The following is a 25,600-nucleotide window of genomic DNA, read 5'->3' as shown; positions in this document are numbered from 1 at the left end:
GTCTTGTCACTTGAACGCCCCCTTGAGGCTCTAATGATAAACGTCCTTGCCCCTCTAGCTGGATGCCTGGGGAGCTCTAGTGACTGTGCCTAGCAAGGGTCCCACAGAGGTCTCAGATGCTGATTCACAAATCCCCCCACCCCTTCTTTTTTGATGAAAGCAGAGTCTTCCCTTTGAGCTTCTTGATTGGACAAGGACGCACAATCTCAGGAGATATTTCTGTGGATTAAGAAACATGGGCATGTTTCTTCTTGTAGAAATTCTTCAATTTGTAGCTAATTTGCACAGAACGTGTAAGTGCCATTCCAGAGTCAAGCTGCTTGTTCCCTTCTGCTGATTTCAGACACAAGCAGCCTGTTCCTTCCTAACAAGTAGATCTGGGGAAGCCACCCCCAATTTGGTCACAGTACTGCGTTGGAGCCCAGGAGACTCAGCACTGAGCCAGGCACCCAGGGGAGGGCGTGGGGTTTCTCGTTAGCTCCGATGCAGAGAGAGGAGATGCAGCCTCAGAACCAGCCCCATCTCACATGGAGTCGCACAGGCTATTTGAAACTACAGTAAAGAGAAGCACCCCCCAGACACCCCAAAACATAAAGAGCTCCACCACCCCTTTTCATTTTAAGCTTTGTATTTGATGTCTATCCATTTGAGGATAGACTGGCAGACTCGTTGGACTGCTGAAGGTCAAAATCTGTCCCTGCTGCTTGCTAGCTGTGGGGCCCAGTGCAAACGGAACAATAATATGCCTTCTTTAGAAGACTTCGGGGTGGAGGGAATGTAAGGAACTTGGCCAGGCTCTCGAGAGGTGTTCCATGAATGGTAGCTCTTGTTATTACCTGGCAGACGTTGTCGTTTTTCTGGTAACGATCACCTTTCCCCTGACGCTGAACCCTGTAGTAACCATTAACAACGTACACGCATGGAGTATAGAGTTTAGCAAAGTTTCTATGTTTTTTACAAATAGGCATTCAACTGAGCTGAACAGTAAGTAGGGCAACTGTTCCTTCCTTTGTGAGGGGGAGTAAACAAAAATTGGAGCAGTTAACGGATATGACTGAATTCCTAGAGTGAATAAAAGACGAATCAGCACACAGATTCAGTCTTCTGATTGAAGTCCTGTGCTTTTAATGGTGCCACAGTTTCACTCTTACTCCAAGAATGTCTCCTCACTCCTGTAAGTGAACCGCACCGCCGTTGCTCTTAGGTCTCAGAACACCACCAGCCGGCTGTGTCCTGATGTGACGCTCATCTGCTTTCCCGCTTTCAGGGGCAGGCAGGCGGGAGAGAAGTCAGCAGGGATTTGGTACGGCGGTTACAATCATGCCTTGACAAATCTTGAAAACCCAAACCCATGGGACACCTGGGTGGCTCAGTGGGTTGAGGCCTCTGCCTTCGGCTCAGGTCATGATCCCAGGGTCCTGAGATCGAGCCCCACATCGGGCTCTCTGCTCAGCAGGGGGCCTGCTTCCCTTCCTCTCTCTGCCTGCCTCTCTGCCTACTTGTGATCTCTCTCTCTGTCAAATAAATAAATAAAATCTTAAAAAAAAAACAACCCAAACCCAGTATTCCATTCTATTCACATGTAGGGGAGGGCTCCTTGCTGCTTTGTGGCTGCCTGGGGAAAATGTACAGGTGACATCAGCTTGGACAGTGAGTGTGATTGAGCCTTTGCAGGGGCAGCAACAGTTCCAGTGATGCCCCCTAACCACCCCCTGTGTAATTCGCAGAAGACATCAGGTTTGGGTCTGAGAGTATAATACTCCCCTCTCTCAGAAGGCTCCGACTCCATCTGCACCCCCCAGCATCATTTCTTGTTGGTTCATTGTGGTTTGTGGAACCAGGTCACCTGTACGTTGTAGATTCTAGTCCTGTCACTTTCAGGTTCTTTCTCATTAGAATGCGTCTCGGATTCCATAGGTTTGTGTTATTGCTTAAATGCCATTTCTTCACATCCGCAGAGACTAATTTCACTGCAACTGAAGACTTCAGTGTGAGCTATTCTTGCAGAATGTGCTGTGATGTCAGAGAGAGGGCAGGCCTGGGAGCAGTCCTGCCTGGGTCCTCATCTCTCCGAGGCTGACGTTTTGTCTTGTCTATGATGAGAGAGTTGACTTCTGTATCCAAATCTTCAGCTTTTAGAGTCTGTGATGTTTTAAGCAGTGATTTAGGAACAATTTAGAAGAATTGATTGGAACCCCTCACCAAAACTGAGAATTGCTGAGTTGTGGAGACATGAATATTTGTATTTTTTAAAAAATTTGTCTTGTAGCTATACCAGGGATTCAAAAATCATATTATTAAGCAGTTTCTATGTATTGCCTTTGCATGGAAGCTAAAGGCTTTTTTTTTTTTTTATTTTTCAATTTAAAAGGGTGTTATTCTTATTTCCTTCAAAGATGTCTTAAGAGGGATTGTCCTCCCGTCCAGAAGTTCCTACGCCTGGTTTATGGTCAGAAACATGGAGGACATATTTAAAAGGTGCTGGATTCCTAGGTATCTCCCAGACCCATGGAATTTGAATCTCTGCATTGGAAGACCCAGCAGTCTGTATTTCAAAACAAGCAGAGAGACACACAAACTAGTTCTGGGTGATTCTGATGAACAGCCGGGTCTGGGAAATCACTGCTGAGTCGGCTGACGTTGTGTGATTACGGTGGAGTCAGTTTCTGATTCCTGGCTCTGCCTTTCTCCTTCCGGTAGTTTTGGCGTGCTCAGGGTGAGCCGTAGGGAATGCTCTGGGTTCCTGATTGGTTGGTGTGTATGAGCGGAGGAGCAAGGCCTGTGTGAGTTGATCATCTGGCTGCATAGCACATCCTGTCTTTGGTGCCCTCTCCCCGGGGACTTCCGATCCCACACGTGCCCCTGATCCAAAGCTGCTCCCTCCTCATGCACGTCAATAATCCCATCCTGTTTGGATTGCTTTCTTTCATTTTGGGATAACCGTTTCATTGCGGTGTCACTGACATTTCATACAGTCCATCATTTGAAGTGGGTCGCAGGCTGGTTTTTAAGCATATACACAAATAAGTGCAATCATCTCTTTTCGAAGAGAGCCTGTACCCTCGAGCTACCATTCTTCCATTGCCTGCCACATCCCCCGGCACCAGGCAGCCACTGATCTGGTTTCTGTTGCAACAGATTTGCCTCCTTTAGACGTGTTCTATAAATGGTGTCATAGACTACGTGGCCTTTCGTGACTCTGTTCACTTAGCATGTTTCCAAGGTTCATCCATGTAGCAGTGTGTATCCAGCCCTTCATTGCTTTAGTTGGTCAGATAACATTCTACCGTATGACTAGCCTGCATTTGATTGATCTATTTGTCCACAGGTGGACATTTGGGTTGTTTCCACATTTTGGCTATTATGAATAATGCTGGGTGAACACCTGTGTACAGATTTTTTTGTGGCTCTATGTTTTCGTTTCTCTAAAATATATACTGAGGTAGGATATTGTGGGCCAGATGGTAACTTAATGTCAAACTTGGACTGTTTTCCAAAGTGGCCATACCATTTTACATTCCTTGCCAGCAGGATAGGAGGGTTCCAGTTTCTCCTAGTCCTTGTCAACACTTGTTATTATCTGGTAACAAAAACAGCCACTTGAATGATAGTGGAGTGATATCTCATTGTGGTTTCCTTTCTTCCTTTTTAAAGGGGATTCCTGCTAAATAGAATTTATTTAAGCCATCTACAAAAGGTCTTTTTAAAATCAAAATGAATTTTTCATTGTTCATGGTAAAAACAAAAACAAAAAACAAACCCTAGAAAATACAGATAAACAAAAAAGCTGAAAACCCCAATCACAATCTTACCACCTAGGGAAAACCAGTGTTACACAATGGAGCATCTCCTCTTAGATTTCTTTTTTATGTAGTATTCACTCTTTAGAGGAGAATTTGGTAGACTCAGTGAAACCAATTGGTAGGATTAGAGGGGAGATTTTTTTTTAAGATTTTATTTATTTCTTTGACAGAGACAGATCACAAGTAGGCAGAGAGGCAGGCAGAGAAGGAGGAAGCAGGCTCCCTGCTGAGCATAGAGCCTGATGCAGGACTCGATCCCAGGACCCTGAGATCATGACCTGAGCTGAAGGCAGAGGCTTTAACCCACTGAGCCACCCAGGTGCCCCTTTAAAGATTTTATTTATTTATTTATTTGTCAGAGAGAGAGAGAGAGAGAGTGTGTGTGTGTGTGTGTGCATGAGCACAAGCAAGGGGAGCAGCAGGCAGAGGGAGAAGCAGGCTCCCAGCTGGGCGAGGAGCCTGATGCAGGACTTGGTACCAGGACCCTGGGATCATGACCTGAGCCAAAGGCAGCTGCTTCACCGACTGAGCCACCCAGGTGTCCCACAGGGGAGATATTTTTGAGCAAGAAGAACCCTGACCTTTCCCCTTCCCCCCCTGAGATGAGAACAGGGTTGGGCCCCTTGGCTGTAGCCCCGTGAAGGTTCTGACCTATGTGGAAAATGGAAGAAATCGTCTTTCTGATCCCCATGGTCTGTTGAGAAATGTGTCTAACTTTTAGCAATGTAGCTATTAGCAGTTGCTGAATGAAAGTCCCCGATGCCACTTAGACTTTGAATATGGCCTTGAGGGTGTGGGTTGGGGGTGGCGAGGTTCTCTAACACCCTGACCCTAAGAAACTTTTGACACATGCTGTGAGAGGCCTACTTTCTTTTTTAAACATGAATCACATTGGACTCACTGGATAACGGAAAAGATCATGTGTGTTGCAACCCCGTGTTTGATACATGACCCACATGTTAGTATTGATTTTAAAAAGGCAATCTTTTTCTAGCTGATTAAGAGTTCAGTGGTAACTTCTTATTTTCATAACAACTGAATTTGTCAAGAGTTCATTTAGGGGTGCTTGGGTGGCTCCGTTGGTTGGGCATCTGACTTCAGCTCAGGTCACGATCTCAGAGTCCTGGGATCGAGCCCCGCATCGGCTGCTCACTTGGTGGGGAGTCTGCTTGTTCTCTGCCCCCTCCCACTCATTCTCTCTCTCTCCCTGTCTCTTTCTTTCTCAAATGAATAAATAAAATCTTAGGAAAAAAAGGAGTTCATTGTAAATCTGTGATTTTGAACTTAGAATATATTCTCCCTTATCAGCAGTGGTGTTCTAACTGGCAGCCAGATGCCAAAGCTAACACAATCTATTTTATATTTTAGCTCCAATAATAAAAACTAAATATTGTGGAGCCCTTGCTGTATGTCGGGTGCCCTCCAGTCTTTTACACGGATTATTTCACTTCATCTGCACAGCCACCTTAAGAGGGACAATTAATCACTCTCCCTGTATTATGGATAAGAAAGCTGAGGCTACATGACTCAGCTTGGACAAGCAGTCTGGCTGTGCTCGCATTCCAGAAAATGGTCCTTGTCTAAAACTCATAATGAAACAAAACAGGAAAACAGTGCGATCATAGAACGGTTTGCTTGTCTGGACTGCCTACACCACTCCCTGAATGTAAGTTTCCTTCTGTTTTTCTGTTGGGTGTCACACACTGGGCGACCTCAGGGGAGGGTTCCCTCTGTCCTGTGCCTACTGCTTGGAAAGGAGGTCTAGAATTAAGTGAGGTAAATCTCTCCTGGAGGGGACACCACTCCAACTATATTCTTTTGGCCAATTAAGCCCTTTTTCTGGGAATGCATTTGAGCAGTGAGAAGAAGCTAGGATTGGTTCAGCTTCTTTTTGTTGATTCCACCATCCTGAGACACCAGGTCATGAGAGGGATGAGAGCTGTGTTCTGGGAGCCTTAGGAGGATGGGGTGGTAGCTCGGGCATGGGAGCCCTTGAAAGGGCCTTGTTGGGGAGCTGGAGTTCTGTGAGTGGTCCAGGGCATGGGGGCTGGAAAACAGTATTAACCGCCAGCCCGCTGTGAGCCAGGCGCTGGCCTGGGCTCTTCTTGGAGATTGTGTCATAACAAGTGCCATTGTCATAAATAGTTAATAAACTTCTATTTCATTCGGACCACTGCTCAGTGAAGTACGTGTTATCAGCTGCCCGAAACCCTTTTGGAATAGAGCTGGTATGAACAGTTAAGACTGTCATCCCTGTTGAATGGACACGGTTTGTAGGTTCAGAGAGATGAAATAATGGGATTCCCCATCCCCATCCCACAGCACTCCAGTTCTGCTGTGACTCCAGAGGCCCCGTGAGTATATGGTTAATTTTCTGGAGCCTATGAATCTAAGTCCCGAGCGCTCGAGTGGGACCAAGGGGTGGGGCTGGAACGAGCGGTCCTTTGGCCTGGTGGGAAGGAGGCCAGGAGTCCATGATGGCTGAGTTCCTGTCCCACCTTTTACCCAAAACTAATTGGAATGAGCTGGGAGTTTTAAGCAGTGTCTTTAAAGAGGTTAGTGGTTAGGGACTCAGGATTAGGGTCCGACCTGGGTTGGAATTCAGACCTTGGGCTACTTATATATACTCCATTTGCTGTTATTTGTGAGGAGGGGATAAGACTGCCAATTTAGCAGAGCTGTTGGGATGATAATGCTTTGTACCTGGTAAACGGTCAAGAAACGTTAGCTGTCACTGGTTACCTCCAGAAGCCCTTCGTACTCTGGATGCCCTTTGTACTCCCCTGATGCTTTCCTTTTTCTTTTTTTTTTTTAAGATTTATTTATTTATTTATTTGATGGGGACACAGAGAGAGAGAGTCTTAATCAGACTCTGTGCTGGGCGTGAAGCCCATGGGGGGCTCGATCTCACGACCCTGGATCGCAGATCGAGCAGAAACCAAGAGTTGGCTGCTTCACCAACTCTACCACCCAGGCGCCCCTCCCCCCACTTTCTTATGGTTCCCCGGAGGGGCCTCCTGGACACCCTCTGCCATCCACGTTCACTGAGACCCACAAGATTCAGTGATTTTATGGAAAGTTATTTGGGAATTCCATTGATTCTGCCTTTGTTTGGAGTTTGCTGTTTGGATGCCTTCAGGCTCTGGGAGACTCATTTGCCGCACTGGGTCTCTCAAGGCTGTGTGTAGCTGCTATATTGACACCTATCTGGGGCCAGAGCTGCTCTATCAATTCTTTATTAAGACCAGTTATTTTTTATTTATGATGCTTGCGTGTTCATTAAAAATGGCACTCCCTGTTGGGGATACCATCAAGGCTTTTAGCCAGTTTTTATCAGGTTGTTAGAGTAGATATGAATATTTTAATAGAGAGAAAGAGCAAAGCCTTCAACAAACTTAATTTGTTCTGGAATCTAAGTGACAGGCTTAACAGGGGTGCCAAGTAATTCAGTATAATCAGTCCAGATAGTGGACTAAGAAACACAATTAAATGGACCAGGGAGCTTCTCCAGAGAGGTCTTGAGGGGGTTTTCCACCACTGAGCAGCTGTAAATCACTGTATCCTGCACCCTCTGAGTCCAGGTAAGATCTTGCATAGCCACAGGCAGCTTCTAGCCCCCGTCAAGTTCCCAGGAAGCCAGGGGGAGTGTTTTTTGCAGATTCCATTTTAACATTTATAGAGTTCTTTTCCCAGGGTGCTGATCTTATTAAATTATGTACAAAATGATGGATAAGTCAGGTCAGTGTTGCGATTAAAAGCATATATTTGGGGACTCAGTCTGGATTGCCATCCTAGATACCCTGGCTGGTTTCTTGGTGTAGTTTAAGGATTATCCACTTGGGGGAGCTTTATGATTGAATTTTAAAATCCATATCAGCTTTTTATATGCAACGTGAGATCCCGATGAATACCACCCCCCCACACCCACTCCAGTGACAAGCTACTGAAGCAAGCGATGGTTGCAGAAATACAATGATAAATCAATGTGAGTGGTTTTACTTTATTGGCAATTTCTCCCTCTGGATTTTGAAGTTATTCTTGATTTTTTAAAAGCTTCCCTTTCAAACTGAAATAGTTTAAAGATAAAATAAAGAGCAGCGGTACTTTCTGCTGTTTCTCGGATGAGTGTTCCGCGTATGCGTGCAGACATCAATGCATACTTAAATAAATGCACCAGAAAAATCTCCTTTGAAGTTTTATGAACATGGTCAATTGCAGAGAAGATGAAATCATGAAGCCAAATGTCTGAGCAGGGAATGCCGTTTTCCAGAGTATTTGCCTCCCAACCCTCCATCACTCTTTCTCTCTTTCACGTAGGTGGGACAGGGAGAGGTCTAATGAAGGACAGTCCCTTGCTGCCCGGGCATATGTCCAGGTTCCAGATGGTCTTTGGGGTCTACCCAGATTTGGACAGTTTTGAAATAATGGAAAGCTAGTTAGGGTTCCTAATTAGGACATTTGCTAGAGAATGTTGTCACAATATGGACGCACTATTAACCCATTTTACTATGGAATAAAATGAAACCAATTATAAACCCACGTACACACAAGCGTGACTCTATGCGCCCACCTGCCCGCACAGAGGGAGCGGGAAAGTGTTTCTCAGAGGGGGGTAGCTGGCTCATTGTCTGAAGCTCAGTGTTGTTCTGTTCCCTTCTTTTCTCCTCTTTGTCTTCTCCTTTTGAGTTGTCAAGGCATTTATAGATTCTCCCCTCATTTACTTAGGGTTCAATTATTATATGAATATGGCTCTGCTATTTTGACAAAGCCTCTTTCTCATTTTTCCTTTTCTCTCTCCGGAAGAGGAAGGGAGGAATGCCAGAGGAGGGTCGCCTTTCAGCCTTTTGTCCCTCCGGTCAAGGGCATCTCTGACTCGGAGCAGCTGCCGCTGGCCCAGTCTTCGCTTCCTTCTGCGCTGCTGCCTCACCCCAGCGCGCTCAGGCTCACCTTCTCCCCCTCCCCGGGCAGCCTGGCCTGTCTCCACACGAGCATCAGAGCGTCCCCCTCCGTGGTCTGCGAGGACAAGTCTCAGGTACCTGCTCTAGTGGGGACCCCGCTCTCCTCCAACCCCCTGTCACTTGTTCACCATCGTCATTGGTCACATCGATATGACTTCCACTGTCTGCTCAGTGGAGGAGAAATCTCGCTTCCTCAGGAACCCTGTTGCTCCCACCAGGAAGGCTTTTCTCCAGGAGGAAAAGAAAAAAATTGCTGCCCACTCCTATTTTTATTTTTTGGTCTTTGGCTTTAGCCGAGTGGGTTTCAAACTTTTCTCTGTTAACCACGGACTTTTTTTTTTTTTTTTTTTTTTTTTTTACATAAATCATACACAGAAGCCCGGACCAGTCCTTGCCGGACTTCAGAGAGCTCTGTGGCAGGTTGTTTTCTGAGGCAGCTGAAACCATTTCTGCTGCCGTCTTGTGCAGAAGGCCTCTGCTGCTTCTCCCATTTGGGGATGGAATCAGTTTCTCCTCCCCCTGAATCTGGTGGCCCTTTCACTTGCTAAGACCATCAGAATGGGGCGATGGGGGAGAAGCAGCGCTGACCAGGTCCCAGCCCAGCTTCGAGCGGCCTCGCGGCTCTCACTTCCGTTTTCACGGGTCCTTGCCCTAAGACAACCGGGTGGAGAAACTGCCCCTTCTGTCCTCTTGGGTCCTTCCCCTCAGACCGCCAGGGGAAGAGGCTGCTCTGCTCTGCCAGAGGACGAGAGCCAGTGGGGAAGAGAGCTCCTGAGTGCTGGACACACAAGGAAGCATCTCGAACCCTCTGGTCCAGGTGACTCCCCAGCTGGTGGCAGGAGGATGAGCAAGCCCACCAGAAAAGCAGAGGAACCACCCAGCCAAGTGCAGAATCAAGAGAAATAGTCAATTCTTGGGATTTTAAGGCACTAAATTTGGGCTTAAATAGATGACTGAACTAGCCATAGAAATAGATGGCTGAAAGAGGCATCCTTCAGGAAAATCTTATGTGAAGCCTGTAGTGTGTGTGTAAGCCAGCTTATTTTTAATTATGAAATCAGTTTCTGCGCTATGACAGTGGAAACGGAGAAGAGACGGCTTCCAGCGGCCCCGTGTTGCTGCCTCCCCCCTTCTCCCTGCATGCCACACCACATCAAGGCTCAGCTTATTGTGTATGTGTCTACACCGTGAGCATTTTATAGATGCTTTGTGGAGGGCTTCACATAAAACTGGGCTTATGTTTACAAAGTCTTAACATCTCTTTCATCTCTTACGTTAGCCAAGAGATCCCTGTATCTAAGGGCACAGAAAGGTCCGTCTGCTCTGATGGCAGCAGGGCGAGGATCTGGGCCCCAACAGCCCAGCCTAACCCCCCTCCCTTGCGGCACGGTGGACGGGAAGGACAGCGGCTGGGAAGGCTGCTGGCTGAGCGCACTCCGGTGCCTGCTGGGAAAATTAAGAGTCACGAAGATCAGCCAAACCGACTAGGTAGATGGAAGGTACATATGGTACTTTTCCACTGCAGGTGTGTGATTTTTTAAATTCTAAGGAGATAGCCGCTAGGGCTACCGTTGCACATTAACCTATCCTTGAACCTTGGACTTGGTGTCCATTTTGCTAGTACTGCCTGGGTAATAATTGCCATATTCCGACTCCTTACTGCGTATTGGGCTCTGTGCTAAGCCCTTCACATACATTGTCCCGTTGAGTTTTCCTAAAGACCCCGTGAGCCAGGTAAAGCAGTGAGGACTCACAGCCCAGAGACTTAACCCAGCAGCGCCGGGGCACCGCACAACTCCAGGGGGCACCATTCACATGGTTGTCTGTGCATGCGGTTCACATGGTGGCCCGACCCGAGGTAGCAGCCAAGGGGGTGCAGAGTTGGGATTTCAGACTCCCAAATCTGAGCACTTCATTTTATGTGACTTCACTAAAACTTTTCACTTCTCTAAGCTACTTTATTTCTTCTATCTCTAGCTCTGTGTCCCAGTGTCAGTCTGTCCAGCCACCTGTTCATCCATCTATCCATCCAAGACCCCTCCATTCATCCATCCATCTTCCCACCCATCTGTGCCTCCTTCACTCTGTCTACCACTCACCCAGTCTGTTGAGTCGTGTCATTGAAGGTAGTGAGTGTCAACAATTAAGGTCTGAACTTCCAGTATCTTGAAATATACATGGACACGTGAAATCTCTAATGTGCCTTCTTATTTTTAAGTTCATTTGAAAGGCTAGCATTACTGAAAGTTTAAAACAACGAGGAAAGAAAATCATTTTCTAGAAACCCATGTGTCCACAATACAGATTTCATATTGTGCCATATTTGCTTCAGATTTCTTTTGTCTGTTTTAAAAATGAATATAGAATAATGAGAGTCAAAGCTCTGCCTCCCTCTCTTACTCCTTTCCCTCGCTTAAAGATGGCATGTCATACCCATGTCACACTCCCAGGCATGATCGTGTGTATTTACCGCATCTGTGTGTATCCATAAATAATATTTAGTATTATTTTGAATTTTATAGTTTGCATTTACCATGGATATGCTTTTGCCCTTCAACACTGTATTTTTTGAGATTTATTCATCCTGACATGTATACATCTAACTGATGAGCCGTTAAGTTGTTTTACTTCTTTTGCTATTACGGATGATGCTGTAGTGAACACCTTGGAACAGTCTCCATGTTCACAGCCGCATGAGCTTCTGTAGGGCAGACCCGGGGGAGTGGAGCTGCACTTCGTCTGCTTTCCTGTTCAAAATACTCTTTGAAGTGGTTGTGGCTGTTTACCCCCAACAGCGCTCTACTGCAGTTTCTGTTTTCCTCCAGGCTCGCTACCGCCTGGGTTATCTAGTGTGTATCAAATGGTATCTCATTTTTTTTATTTCCCTGAGCATCACTGTATAGTTGTGTAGGTCATTCAGATTTCCTTTTTGTGGAGTGCTTCCTCATAATATGCTTTGCCTATTTTTCTAATGGATAGTCTTTGCCTCTCTAATTGATTCATAGGAAGTTTCTTGTTTCTGGTGTTGTTGTTGTTAAATCTTTTCTGGAAACAGATCCTTTGTCAGTTAATTGCATTGCAAGTACCTTCTATGTCAATAAACACAGTTTGGCAAGCTCCATTCAGTCTCTTGCAACTGTGGGTTTTCTACATCTCCTAGGTAAGCGTTCAGAATGTTATAAGTCATTACATATTACTGGTCGTTACCGATGACTAGGTCAGTCAGACATGGCCAGACACCAACATGGTAAGGATTAAGGCATTGCTAATGACCTCATTTACTGGACCTGTATTTCTCTTCTCCTTAACCTATGCCTATCAAAACCACAATCTAGCAGCTGCTAAGGCAGCACAAGGAACTAAAAAGGCTTGTTCCTGGTGGTAACTAATGAGTCAAATCAATGAAAGAGAATTAATTCACAATAATTCTATCTTACCTAAAACAAGCCAATCTGAAGCATAAATAACCCACATTATAGTTCATGTGTCCTGGAGAGAATAAGTTCATTTAATTGAATCTTCTCAGCCAGCTGCATGAACAGCTTCAGTAATGACCTGCAGGGCAGGTCACGGAATCTGTATGTTAAAAAGCTGCTCCAGAGGATTGTGATCTGTGGCCATATTTGGAAATCTCTGAATTAGGCCATCTGGTTTTCTGGGTACCACTCTGCCTTTACTGTGTGGCCACCTTCTCTGGAAGAGGGTATTTTTCCGCAAGACGAGGCAGGAAGCAGATCCAGGGATGGAAAGAGCATCCCAAGGAAGAACAGGAGCTTCCTCCCTATCTCAGGTACGCCCTCCAGACTAGCTTCCGGCCTAAAAATCTGTCTGACTCCCCCCGATGGCCATCAGGAATCTTCACAGCTCTTCCTGTCACTCTCTCCCAAATGAAACAAGCACTACAGAATGCAACCTGTTGCATTTCCTCCAAAGGGAGACCAGAGGTCGGAGTGGGGCGATTGTTTTCTTACTGCTAACCTGGGCACTGGTCCCCTAATACCTAAGATTTTTTATTTTGTTTTTAGAAATGTGCTCTAAGTCCTTTTAGAAGAACGGTCACAGCCACTCAACCTCTTGGAACAGAACCTTTAAGACTTGGTGTGACTCTGTGTTTTGCTAATGTTATCGAGATGAACCTCCTCGCTGGTTGCTGGTCGGTTCCAGAGGCAGGCAGAAGGAACCCCTGGATGGGTCTGAGGAAGGATGTGGGTAATTATTGAGTCCTGCGGTGCCTCCTGCCGGGCCTTTATTGCCTGCAGAGCTCTGTGACTTTCTGAACTGGTTGTTAGGACAGATATGGACCCAGGATTTTCTGTGCTGCCTAAGCTAAGGAAGCATTATGTTGGAACAGGTTTTAAGGTTTCAGTTTAACAGAGTAACGCGACCATCCTAGTCCTTGATTGCTTTAGTTCTCCTGGCAACACAGAAGCCTCCGAGAAGTCGGCCAGTTACATGGGACATGGGACAATGAATCTGGCCTTTCCTTCCTGCAAATCAGGTTTCCAGGAAGGTGAAGGGGTGCTTACACCCTTTCCGTGTTCTGCTCACACAGTCTAGTGCTATGGAGTCTGGCATCAGCTACAGAACAGACTCTTCATGGGGTTGCTTTAACTCTCGGACTAAGTCCATGGCCTTGATTGCATTACTTAGGTAGATGAGATGTCCTAGTTTCCTGGCTTACTCGGCTGTTTGTTCTCCCCTTTCTTCTTCTCTGTCTTCCTCTCTCAGTTCTTTCTACAGTTTCCTATGGAAAGAGCCAGTATTCAAATCCTACCACTTGCTAACTGTGTGACCTCAAGCAAGTCCCTTAACCTCCGAAAGCCCCAGTTTTCCCTTCTTTAAAATAGGAGGAATAAGAGTGCCAATCTCATAAGGTAGAATGAGGACTGATAATTTGTAGGGCCCAGTATAAATGAAAGTGTTGTGGGGCCCTTTATTAAAAAATTACTAAGAATTTCGAAATGGTGATTGTAGAAGGTGAAACCAAGGATGAGGCCCTTCTAAGCACAGGACCTTGTGTGCGTAGGTTAGACACCCATGAAACCATGGAATCAATGAGATAAGTAATATTACTATTACTCCTATTGGTTTGTGTCTTCTGTTTCCGTTTCGTGCTCTAGGTTTGCCGGGAATAGCCAAACATGCCCTCCACTGAAATACGCACGCATGTACTCGTTATCATTTGTTCTTAGGGCCCCTTAAGTCTGTTGCGTTTGCTTTTCTTTTTTTCTTTGCTTGAACCTAGTAACAGAAAGCATTAGGTATAAGGTTCTGATTTCATTCCGAATGCCTCTGTTTGTATATTCCACTTTTCCTCTGTCCTTCTCCGTGCCCCTATCCGAGTGTAATTACACCCACTACTTTTGTATCCTCCTTATCTCCATGTGCTTCCCTGGTTTTCCTCAGTTTTTAAAAAGAAAATCATGAAATCAGAGAGGGAGACAAACCAAAAGAGACTCTTAACCATAGGAAATAAACCGAGGGTTGCTGGGCGGGAGGTGGGTGGGGAGATGGGGTGGCTGGGTGATGGGCATTAAGGAGGGCACGTGATGTAATGAACACTGGGTGTTATACGCAACTGATGAATCACTGACCTCTGCCCCCGAAACTAATTAATACACTACACTATTCGTTAATTGAATTTAAGTAAAATAAAATAAAATTTAAAAAATAATAAAAGTCACTTTAAAAATTAATGAGAGGTTAAGTCACTGTTAACAATGAAAACAGATGCTCAAGAAGAAGACTGGGGCTAGCAAGGGAGGAGATGGGATGCGACCGAGAACTGGAGAGCAAGACAGAAGAGACTTCGAGGGCTTGAGTGCTTCGGTGACTGGGGTTTGGTTCATAATAATTGCAGCCGATACGCTGTGCTGAGTGCGTTCCAGAGTTCATCTCATTTGATCCTCGCAATAACCTGAGAAGGGTAGATGGGGTTGTTGTCACTAGTAAACAGGAGAGAAACAGAGGCATTGAGGTCAAGGAACTTGACTTAGGTCACAGACCTAGTCAGCGTCGGCTCCAAATAGGAACTACTGAGGCAGAGAAGTGCACTCGGAGTTGTGTGTGTTTTGTTGTGGTGGCTGCTAACGGAGACCACAGCGTGTTGAAGTCCGTCCTTGTCCTTTTGTCATTACACCCCTACGTAGTTCGTTATGCCTTTCTAGAAAACATGCATATTTTCTTATGGAACTGTAGTGTCGTAATGATATGTGATGAAATTAGTAGTAATTCTTTGGTATTACATCTAACCCAATCATATTCAGATTCCGTTGGTTGTCCCCAAAACGTAATTTTAAAATCTTGATCCATACACACTAGGATGCAAATAAGGATCTCTGTATTGCCATGGTTGTTATATTTCTTAACGTTATTTTCATCTAAAGCAGACTCATCTTTGAAAAAAATGCCATTCACTGAAAAAGCCTAGTCAGCTGTCCCATAGGAGTCCTCAGTTGGGGTTTGTCTCTTTGCTCCTCCCTGATATTCCCTGATTTGCAAAACTTGTTTTTTTTTTTAATTCCTACACTGTATGTCGCGTCTCTTCAAGGTGTTGTTCTGGGTCGAGAAAATCAGTCTCCTTTTTAAAATCTCTTTGGAAGATATCAAAAAAGATTCAGTTTATTTCTCAGTGCTTTTCCTTTGGATTATTGGATTTGTTTTTAAATATCAGTCTCCTATTTCCCCTAGGGATGGATCATCATTTAACTCTTTTCTCTGCTGTTTTATGTACAGCTTTTCCCTTCTTTAAAAATGCTTTAGGGAACATCTTTGCAAATATAATACTTTTATTTTATTTTATTTTAAGATTTTATTTATTTGACACAGAGACAGCGAGAGAGGGAACACAAGCAGAGGGAGTGGGAGAGGGAGAAGTAGTCTCCCTGCTGAGCAAGGAGCCCGATGCGGGGCTCCATCCTAGGACCCTGGGATCATGACCTGAGCTGAAGGCAGATGCTTAATGATTAAGCTGCCCAGGTGCCCAAATATAATACTTTTTACCATTTCATTAAAATACTTTTTGTCATTTCTAACCCAGAGTTAGGGTGTCAAAAGTTATGATCATTTTAGTGGTTCAGAAAATTACTTCCCATAGGAATGTGGGGTTTTTTTTTAACATTAAAAAATTAAAACTTAAGGTTTCTCAGATTCAGTTGGAAGATCCCATGGGTTCTCTGGGTAACCACAGACTCAGGGGTGAATGTATAATTGAAGATTTGTCCCTACATCTTTCCTAATATTTTTCGAAGAAAAAAGAGTTTGCATTGCATGACCCACAGCAACATGTCCAAGAGAGGCAACATACAGTGTAGGGTTGAAATGAAGATAATTGGAGTATTGTCCAGACATACTAGCTTAGTATGTCCCATCGTTGTAATTTTGGGCTCATTTCAGTACAACTTTTTTTTTTTTTTTTTAAGATTTTATTTATTTATTTGACAGACAGAGATCACAAGTAGGCAGAGAGGCAGGCAGAGAGAGAGAGAGGAGGAAGCAGGCTCCTTGCTGAGCAGAGAGTCTGATGCAGGGCTCTGGGATCCCAGGACCCTGGGATCATTACCTGAGCCGAAGGCAGAGGCTTTAACCCACTGAGCCACCAAGGTGCCCCTCAGTACACCTTTTTTAAGGATTTTATTTTTAAGTAATCTCCACACTCAACATGGGGCTTGAACCCACAACCCCAAAGTCAAGAGTCTCTTGCTCCACCAACTGAGCCAGCCAGGTGCCCAGTACACTTGTTTTAAAGGAGATTTTGTTTTGGTATGATCTAGTAGATTCCAGGTTGGTTGTTCCAATGGATTCTACCAAGAGCCAATCCATTTCAAAAAGATTCTTCTGTTTAGGTATCTAAAGCAGAGGAAAAACAAGAAATGAAAAATCCCAGTATGTAATGGTCTGTTACATCCCAGATGGTTGGTTTTTGTTATTTTGCTTTTTTCATTAGATGAAGTTTTGCAGTTGCCTTTTGTAGAGAATACTTTATTATGTTTAGGAATTAAAAATATGATACAGTGCTGATTTCATGGAGAATACAGTAATTAGAATATCAGTCTTCCTGATTCTCTCACATCCTCATGTCTGCCTTCTTACCTAAGTCTGTAGCATCTTTTTCATGTGACACTTGTTGGCATTATTAATTAGAGATCAGTTAAGCTGCTGTAACAAAGATCCTCTAAAAGTACAGTGGTTTGAATAATGTAGAAATGACAACTTTCCTCTCATGTAACAGTTCCAAGGTGGTCCAGGTAAACGGGACAGCTCTGCTCTATGTCATTCAGGAACTTGGGCTCTTCCAAGCTTTTAAATCTGTTATCCCTTAGGATCTAGATTGATCCTTGATATTGTGAGTTCCAGTCCATGTGCATTAGAGAGAGGAAGTCTGGGGTTAGGGAATCTCTTTTGTCTTAGAAGTTGCACATGTTATTTCCACTCATATTCCTGTAATAAGAACTTTGTCAAATGGCCACACCTAAGTGTAGAAGAAGCTTAGCAGTGTAGTTTTTGGTGATGCACATATGTGCCCAGGAAGAAGAAGAGAATAGACTTTGGTGGGCAAATAGCTGTGTGTGACATATTATTTATGACAGTGGGTTCTAGAGTCAGACAGACATGAGTTCCAGTCTTGGCTCTGCCACTCACCATCAAGGTGACTTAGAACAAATAATTTATCTTCTTGATTTTTCTCATTAGAAAAATAGAGATTATAACTTCTATTTTCTTGGGGTTGTTATGAGAATCAAGTTGAATGAGCAAGTTCATGCAAAGTGCTTAAGAAAAAAAGCACTGGTGGGTAAGAGCACAGAATTGGAATCAAACTGGTTGAGTTAAAATCCTGATTCTACCTTTGCTGGCTGTGTGGCTTTAGAGAAATTATACAAAATTGCCCAAGATCCACTTTTTTTGTCTATAAAATGGAGATATTATTAGTACCTACCCATTGAAAAATGTGAACAGAAGATTTTCCAATGAAGACATCCACATGGCCAACAGATACATGAAAAGATGCTCAACATCACTCATCATCAGGGAAATACAAATCAAAACCACAATGACATACCACATCATATCTATCAGAATGGCTAAAATGAACAACTCAGGAAACAATAGGTGTTGGGGAGGATGTTGTGAAAGGGGAATCCCCTCAATGCTGTTGATGGGAACACAAACTGGTACAGTGGCTCTGGAAAACAGTGTGGAGGTTCCTCCCAAAGTTAAAAATGTAACTATCCTACAACCCAACCATTGCTGTACTAGGTACTTAAAGGTTGCAAAAATGCTGAGTCAGAAGGGCACATGCACCACAATATTTATAGCAGCACTATCAACAATTGCCAAATTATGGAAAGAACCCAAATGTCCATTGACTGATGAATGGATAAAGATGTGGTGTACACACACACACACTCACACACACACGTGTGCATGTGTGCACACATGATGGAATATTACTCAGCCATCAAAAAGAATGAAATCTTGTCATTTGCAGTGATGTAGATGGAACTAGAGTGTATTATGCTGAGAAAAATAAGCCAGTCAGAGAAAGACGAACATGTGATTTCACTCATATGTGGAATTTAAGAAACAAAACAGATGAAATTAGGGGAAGGGAAGGAAAAATGAAATAAGATAAAAACAGAGAGGGAAGTAAATCATAAGAGACTCTTAAATAAAACAAACTGAGGATTTTTGGAGAGGAGGTGGGTAGGAGGATGGGCTTAAACAGGTGATGGGCATTAAGGAGGGCACTTGTTGAGATGAGCACTGGGTGTCGTATGTGGGTGATGATTCGCTTCTGAAACCAGTGCTGCACTGTATGTTAACTAACTTGAATTTAAGTTAAAATGAAAAAAAGAAGAAAGAAAGAAAGGATTCGGTGAGGTCCTCCATGCTGGATTTATTAAATATTTGTTCAGACTCGATAAATCATGATGGTCTTCTTATAGTTATTACTGCGTCTGTTCATTTTTTGAACTCTTGAGTTTATCTCCAAAAAAGAAGTAGTGAATTTTCATGGTGTAAGCATGCATCTGTCATGAGTTGCTGCATTCTCTTAAGTCCCTATTAGTGCTTTGGTCCTGCATCCTGTTAATAGGTTTCTATGTTCAGATTGTATACTGGTTCCTGTTTGATTTCTTGGGAAAGCATCTACTGATGACTTTCCAATTTTAGTATATGTGCTGCCGAAGCGAGCACTACTGATGACTTTCTAGTCTAAATCACATAGACTAGGCTAGTTAGTGTGACCTCTATAGCTTGTTTCAGAGGTTGAGTACATTTGTTTTCATAATGGCCTCAATCTCCTGCAGCCTTTTGAATGGACCAAGCTGGCCAGAAGAAATCTCTCTATGGATAGCTAGGCAATGAAATAAAAATGGAAAAACACAGGGATGATACAGGGCTGCTTTAATCTCAGGGTATCTCTCTCTTGTATCATTGCAATCACCCTGGATTTTATTGTTCAGGTCTAAGTTTGGGGTATATTTATAGAATTCTGCTTCCCTGGTTTCATGCAGGTAACCTTAAGCCCACAGTTGCTTCTCTTCTCTTCCAGGGACCCCTCCATGATTCCCATATTAACTGCAGGGACACTTTCCTCTTGCCCCTCTTGCCGCCCACTACTTACAGAGCTGACATGCTGCTGTGTGGTACCATTGTGCTATCCTGAGTACGTGACATTCAGCCTGGCGCCAATGACATGAAATGAGGGGTTATGTATGCCTTTTTCAAACTTGAGACTAGCAAAAGACAAAACCCCCTTTTGTTTGAAACCATTGGAAGTGTAGTTTTGAGTTCTTGTTCTTTTAGAGAAACTGTGGGGTGGGCCCTTTTCTTCCCTACACCCCCATGCACTGGCTGCTGTAGTTTTGCATGGAGTAATTGAGCAAATGAAATACCAAACCTATAAAAGGTAGCATTATCAAAGTGAATGAACGAACGCTTACCTAGCAGAACTGTAAGACATGGAAAAATAGGAAGACAAGTTAATGATCTAGAAATTGTATAGCTTTGCTGTCTTAGAATCATGGCAAATGGAACATATGGCATTGGGTCATTTTTTGCATTGATATGAAAAGAAAATGAGTTTATTTTACAAATAAATGGAGTTTGTGTTTCTGTTTGCTATTCATGACTGTACTGTTTACTTCTCTTGAAATAGAAATATGTCACCTAAATATTAAATATAGAGAAAGATTTTTTCAGCTATTAATGAAGAATTTTTTCTTTACATGCCATGCCTTCATCCACTTCAATAAACATTTTATGCTTTTTTCTTCATTTGCTATTACGTTGTCTGATGAGGCTGTCTGTGAACAGAGGCATCTGAAGGAAAAAAAAAGGTGGGGGCAATTGGTGAAAAGACAGACATGTTAAAATTGTTATTTGCATGAGTATTAGAATTTCAGATTAAGGCCTAGAATCAATTCACTTCATTTTCTCATGGATTTTAAGATATAACAGTATTTCTATTTCCTATTTTGAAATTCAGAATAGCCCCAGAATTCCATTAAGGTTGCCATTAAAAATTTACCACATTTATTGTAATTCTAGTGAACATTTAGTATTTTTTTAAATCTCCACAGCATCCCTTACTTCAGAAGCCTTCTTTTCTTTGTAGAAATGACCCCTGCCCTATTCTCAGTTCATGTGACCCAAGCCTGGCCAATCAAAGTCCCCAAGTTAGTCCAAGTCAGTTATAAGACTTTAGAGAAAAAGGAGCTCTCTGCCCATTGAAATTGCTGGTCGAGATGCAATAGGAAGCTGGCACAGGTGACCTAGGCTTCTGCATGGTAAGAGTCTCCTGAGACTGAAACCAGCTCAGAGAAAATTGACCCAAGAGATGGAGCAAGATTTCTGGCCTTATTTTTTGAATACTCATGCCTGAAGTGATATTTATAACTTACTACTGAATTTCTTATTTTCCCCCTCAAAATATTCTGAGTCGGTTTCATCCACTTAGAGTTGGAAGAGTTCTGGCCAATACGGTTATCATCATTTTCCTCAGGGTGCGTTTTGTGCAACACTTGGATCACTGCATATTAATCACTTCACATATAATAGGAAGAGAGAGTATTCATTGAACAGTAAAATTAGCAGGATCATGTGACAGCTTTCTACCCAGTGCAGAACTCCCTTCCTCAGGATCCTTCATTGATAGTCACGTTAGAATCAAAATCACTTTGTTTCTTCAAGGCTTTCAAGACACACTAGTGTATTTGTTTTCTATTCTGAGTTTCAAAATAAGTCCTGAATTCCATTATGGTCTTTACTTTAAAAAGTACACCAAATTCACCATGCAAGATAGCTTACTATCTTACAAAGTAGTGCATCCCAATTTGGAAGTTCTAATTCTCAGAAGGTTTTTTTCTTCTATTGAGTTGAAAAAGCTTTTATACTTATTTCACCCATTGGTCCCAATTCTGCTTGAAACCACACAGATTGAAGCAAAATCCCCCTTCTACAAGATAATGCTTCAGATATTTGAAATACCAGTCTTATCTCTGCTCTGTCTTCTTTGCTCCCAGCTACATAAGTGCAGTTTCTTCTCCCATCCTTCATGAAATGGAGATGTCCAGACCACCATGGTTTCCCTCGCCTCAATTTCTATTTGTTAAATGTTCCTTTGATATGGGATCAGCACTGAGTTGGCACCCTTTGTTTTCCTCTAGATGCTTATTTGAGTGCAGTCTTATACTGAATTATATTTTGGGGCTTCTGTTCCCACTTGCAGTTTCTGATTTATAATAAGCTTGCTGTGACCTAGTACTCTCTTTCCCTCCCTATTTTTTTTTTTTTTTTTTTTTTTTTTTTTTGGTCCAAAGAGTTTTTAAGCCAGGTCTGTGTTTGAGTTTTGATTATTTGAATCTGTATTAGGATTTTGCAAACAATCATAAGCTTTCCTTTCCTAAATATCCAGCACCATGTGAAGGGTATCGTTTTGCCCATGTGTTTCTGCCTCATTTGTGACCTCCATTGTGTGGAATGTTGGAAGAATTCAAACGTTGACACTTGGGCTACTAAAATAGCCTGCTGACTAGATAAGAGTATTCATTTGATCAATTAGGAACGACGTTCAGATCTGTGGGTAAGAAAGAATCTAGAAGAATGGCTTAAATACAAATAAGGTCATGTGGAGAGAGCTGGGATGATGTTTGCCTAAAGACATTAAGGACTCAGGCACCTTCTGTGTTAGGTTCCACCACCGCAATGTCTGACATCTGCGCTCTCAACATTGCTTTCTAGTCCAAGCTTGTGCTTTCTAACATCCTGTCACATATATATCCCATATATTCCAGATGGTAGGACGGACAAAAGGTTGCTTTTCTCACTAAAATAAGCTCCTATTAAAGAGTTCCCCCAAGTCCCCACAATCTTTTGTTTCTATTTCATTGGCTAGTATTAAATCATGTGGGCATAACTAGCGGCAAGGGAAGTTGGGAAGTAGGACCTTTATTCTGGGTGGCAGCATAAACAACCAGCAATTGGGATTCTGCTACTAATAAAGGAAAATGGATATTTTAGAGACCACCAGCCCCATTCCTGGGAAGCCATATTGAAATATTTTTCTTCTGGCTGTGGAAGGAAAAAGTAAAGAAAAGATCTACTTAATTTGGATAATGTCTTTCCTCACTTTTGGATGGCCTTTGGATTTGGAATGCTTATTTTCCTCTCCAGGAATTTTTCTGAAGGCCTGTGTGGAAGGTCACAATTCACTTGTTTTGCATTCCTTCCTCCTCCCCTCCTGGCTGCATAATTTTGCGTGAATCTGCAGACCGTGGGATGGCAAAGATGAAAATTGGTGGAGCCCAGGACATGTTTGAATTAAATCCAACCCTACCTTTTTTTTTTTTAATTTAAAGATTTTATTTATTTATTTGAGAGAGAATGAGAGCATGAGCGCACACGTGGAGGGCAAAGGCAGAGGGAGAGAGAGACCCTCAAGCAGACTTCATGCTGAGCCCAGAGCCTGACACAGAGCTCAGTCCCACTACCCTGAGATCATGATCTGAGCTGAAAGTAAGAGCCAGACATTCAACCGACTGAGACACCCAGCCACTCCCTGCCAGTCCCTTTTTTAGTAGAGTTAAGAGTGAGCTCTAGTCTTTCCTTCTCTCATAGAACTGTGGAAGTAATTAAACTTGACATAATCTGTAGCACACAATGCTTGCTTGGATAGCTCTGATATGCACAAGTTTCAGTTACCCTGGTTTGCAGAAGACCAGTCTCCTAATGATACCATTCTAATTTCGGTTACCAAATGTAGTAACTTAAAAGTAGCATAAAGTTCCAGAAACTGTGCTGCTAGCTCTTTAGTCCATAAATCATCGTGTAAGTGACAAATGTCCATGATCAGTGACCAGTCATGTCGCCACCTCTAGTCTGTCAGTGAATGGTCACTGTGCACATGTTACTCAGCTTAGAAACAGACAGCAAAGTATGTATTTGTGTTTCCTCCTTGTTCCCCGGTGATAAACCCATGTGACATTGTATGAATAGGGACAATCAGAAAGAGAACTGGCCAACAAAAGTGAAAGTGCAGCAAAGAAATAAAAGTGATAATACTGCGAGTGAAGTTGGAATCCAACATAAATGGAACAGAGAAGAAATAACTGGTGTGGGCATGTTGACACTGTTGCCTTTTGAAAGACGAGCAGTAAGAGGAACTTAGTGGAGGCAAATATATTGACCTAAGGGAGGAAAGCAGGTGTGATTAAAGGATAAAAATGTCCCAGAGGAGAGGACACCAGCAAAAACTTCACATAAACGGAACTCTTGGAGATATTTCAGGACATTGGAAATACAAGCAAGGGATAAAAGGTTGTAAGCAGAGGCAAACTTAGAAAGGAAGGAGACAATTTGCTGAGGCACAGAAAAGTAGTTCACTCCATAGTATGAGTTATATGATGACAAGAAGGCAAGCACTCTTGAAATGAATCTTGATTTTTTTTTTTTTTACAAATAAATAAACCACTTTATTTTCAATATTTCTAGTATTTTGGTGTACTAAATAAGCAACATCCCCCCCTTTTCCTTTACATTTATAAACAATAGTGAGAATAATTTTAATGTTTTGACAAAAATTTTTGGAGGTCATGGGACAAGTGTAACGTTTTCCATTCACAGTCTTACACAGTCTTACCCTGCATGCTCATTTTAATCGCCCTGCACTTGCCGTGAGGGTCGCCTGTAGTTCACTCTAATATCCACAACAATTTTACAACTCAGGCAAGTATTATCACCCCCATTTCTTCCACTCTTTCATTCATACTTTAAATGAATGTCACAGAATGAATGAATATAAATGAATGCCCCAGAGATCATGCAGGTTCCACATTACATAGTTGAGTAACAGGCAGGACTTGAACCATGATAATTTCCCTTTAAGTTCATTGCTTCTTACAGCCCCACTACCATGACACCTATATTCTTTCCAAATAATCTCATTAATATGTGAGGTATGAAGAGGAAAAATGTTCTAAAGGTAGAGTCCTCTCAAATCTAATGTGTCCCGTGTCAGAATTTGCTGACTGGTGGATTAGTAATCATTCTTGGGTTGCAAGCAACAGAGACTGAATCCAACATAGTAGATTACTACAGTACTGGTCCCCAGTGAATCCCGTCTCCCTGCGGCCACTTTTCTTGGCAAGGTTTCTTTGCCACTTCTCCCTCCAATTACCAGATGAAGTCTCTTCTCCCATCCTTGGAATTTGGGCTGGTTTTAAACTACCTTTGATCAATAGAATGTGCTGGAAAGGAAGTTTCATCTTCTGCTTTTGTTCTCTTGGAACATTTCTTCTTCATTTAAAGAAGCCCAGTTTAGGCTACTGGAACATGAGAGAAAACATGGAGAACGAGGTATTCCAGCTCATGGCTCCTGCCAGTTTCCAATAAGCGAGTGAGGGAGGCAGTCTGAGATCAATCAGCCCCCGACAGATGTGCCTACTGACTGGAGATCAGTTCCATTCCTGAGCCCAACTGACACAGAGCAGAGACACACCATCCCAGCTGAACCCTATCCAGATTGCTAATCTACAGAATTGTGAGTAAATAACTGGTTGTTATTTTAAGGCAGTAAAGTTTTGGAGTACATTATTAGACAGCAAACCACTAACCAGTAGAAACAGAATATATTGGAAGGATATGGGGTTGTTCGTAAGATTGAAGAAATCCTTGTAGCAGGAATTACTCAACAGTCTTGCCTGGGTATCACGTACAGAGTGAATGAACTCTAGCTGTTTCTTCTGTTCTTGTGTTGTTCTGCTAAAGATTCAGAGTCCTGAGAGAGAAAATTTGATGGGTTACATGCCTGTCTTATGGGTGGATTGACTGACGAAAGGAGAATCTGCAGAAGGAACTTCCGGTTTCCTTTAATCTCCTATAGTTGGGGAGGCAAATACTGGAACTTGTGCCCCCAAAGTTGTACACAGATACTACCACCAAAAGAAATCAGGGTGGAGAAGGAATGAAAGATGGACATCTTCAAAATGACACTGCTTACTACAGTTACTTCTCTTTCTTGATAAGGATTCAAAAGCATTTAAAGTTTGTTATTTCATGGCAAATAAATTTGTGGGAAATTAAAGGAAATTTATATACACATAACAGGTATATAAGTTAGTATATGGAGAAAAATTGCATATTGAACTTAGGAAGTTGAAGGTCAGAAGGACTTTGGAGGGGCACCCAGGTGGCTCAGTTGGTTAAACATTTGCCTTTGGCTAAGGTCATGGTCTTGGGATCCTGGGATCAAGTCCCACATTGGGCTCCCTGCTTTGTGGAGAGCCTGCTTCTCCCTCTTCCTGTCACTACCCCTGCTTGTGTGCGTGCTCTTGCTCTGAC

The 25,600-nt window shown here is 43.1% G+C and overlaps 1 protein-coding gene across 5 annotated transcripts in view; it reads left to right on the top strand.

The window, feature by feature from the left end:
* Positions 1–25,600, top strand: part of LOC116598860 — a 171,761-nt gene that overhangs the window by 23,779 nt on the left and 122,382 nt on the right. The window contains exon 1 of one of the 5 annotated variants that reach the window (XM_032358237.1): positions 6,011–6,157. The exons of 2 other annotated variants lie outside the window; for them this stretch is intronic. In XM_032358237.1, coding sequence (XP_032214128.1) covers positions 6,099–6,157 — 59 coding nt within the window. In that variant the 5' untranslated portion in view covers positions 6,011–6,098. Of the gene's footprint in view, positions 1–6,010; positions 6,169–8,693; positions 8,836–25,600 lie in introns of those variants that run through there. 2 more of the 5 variants (XM_032358241.1, XM_032358243.1) reach the window with 2 other exon arrangements.

The sequence above is a fragment of the Mustela erminea genome, chromosome 9 (genome assembly GCF_009829155.1).
Source record: "Mustela erminea isolate mMusErm1 chromosome 9, mMusErm1.Pri, whole genome shotgun sequence".
NCBI classification, from domain to species: Eukaryota; Metazoa; Chordata; class Mammalia; order Carnivora; family Mustelidae; genus Mustela; species Mustela erminea.
Note: the sequence above shows the minus strand (reverse complement) of the source record. Positions and strands in the feature narration are given on the sequence as shown.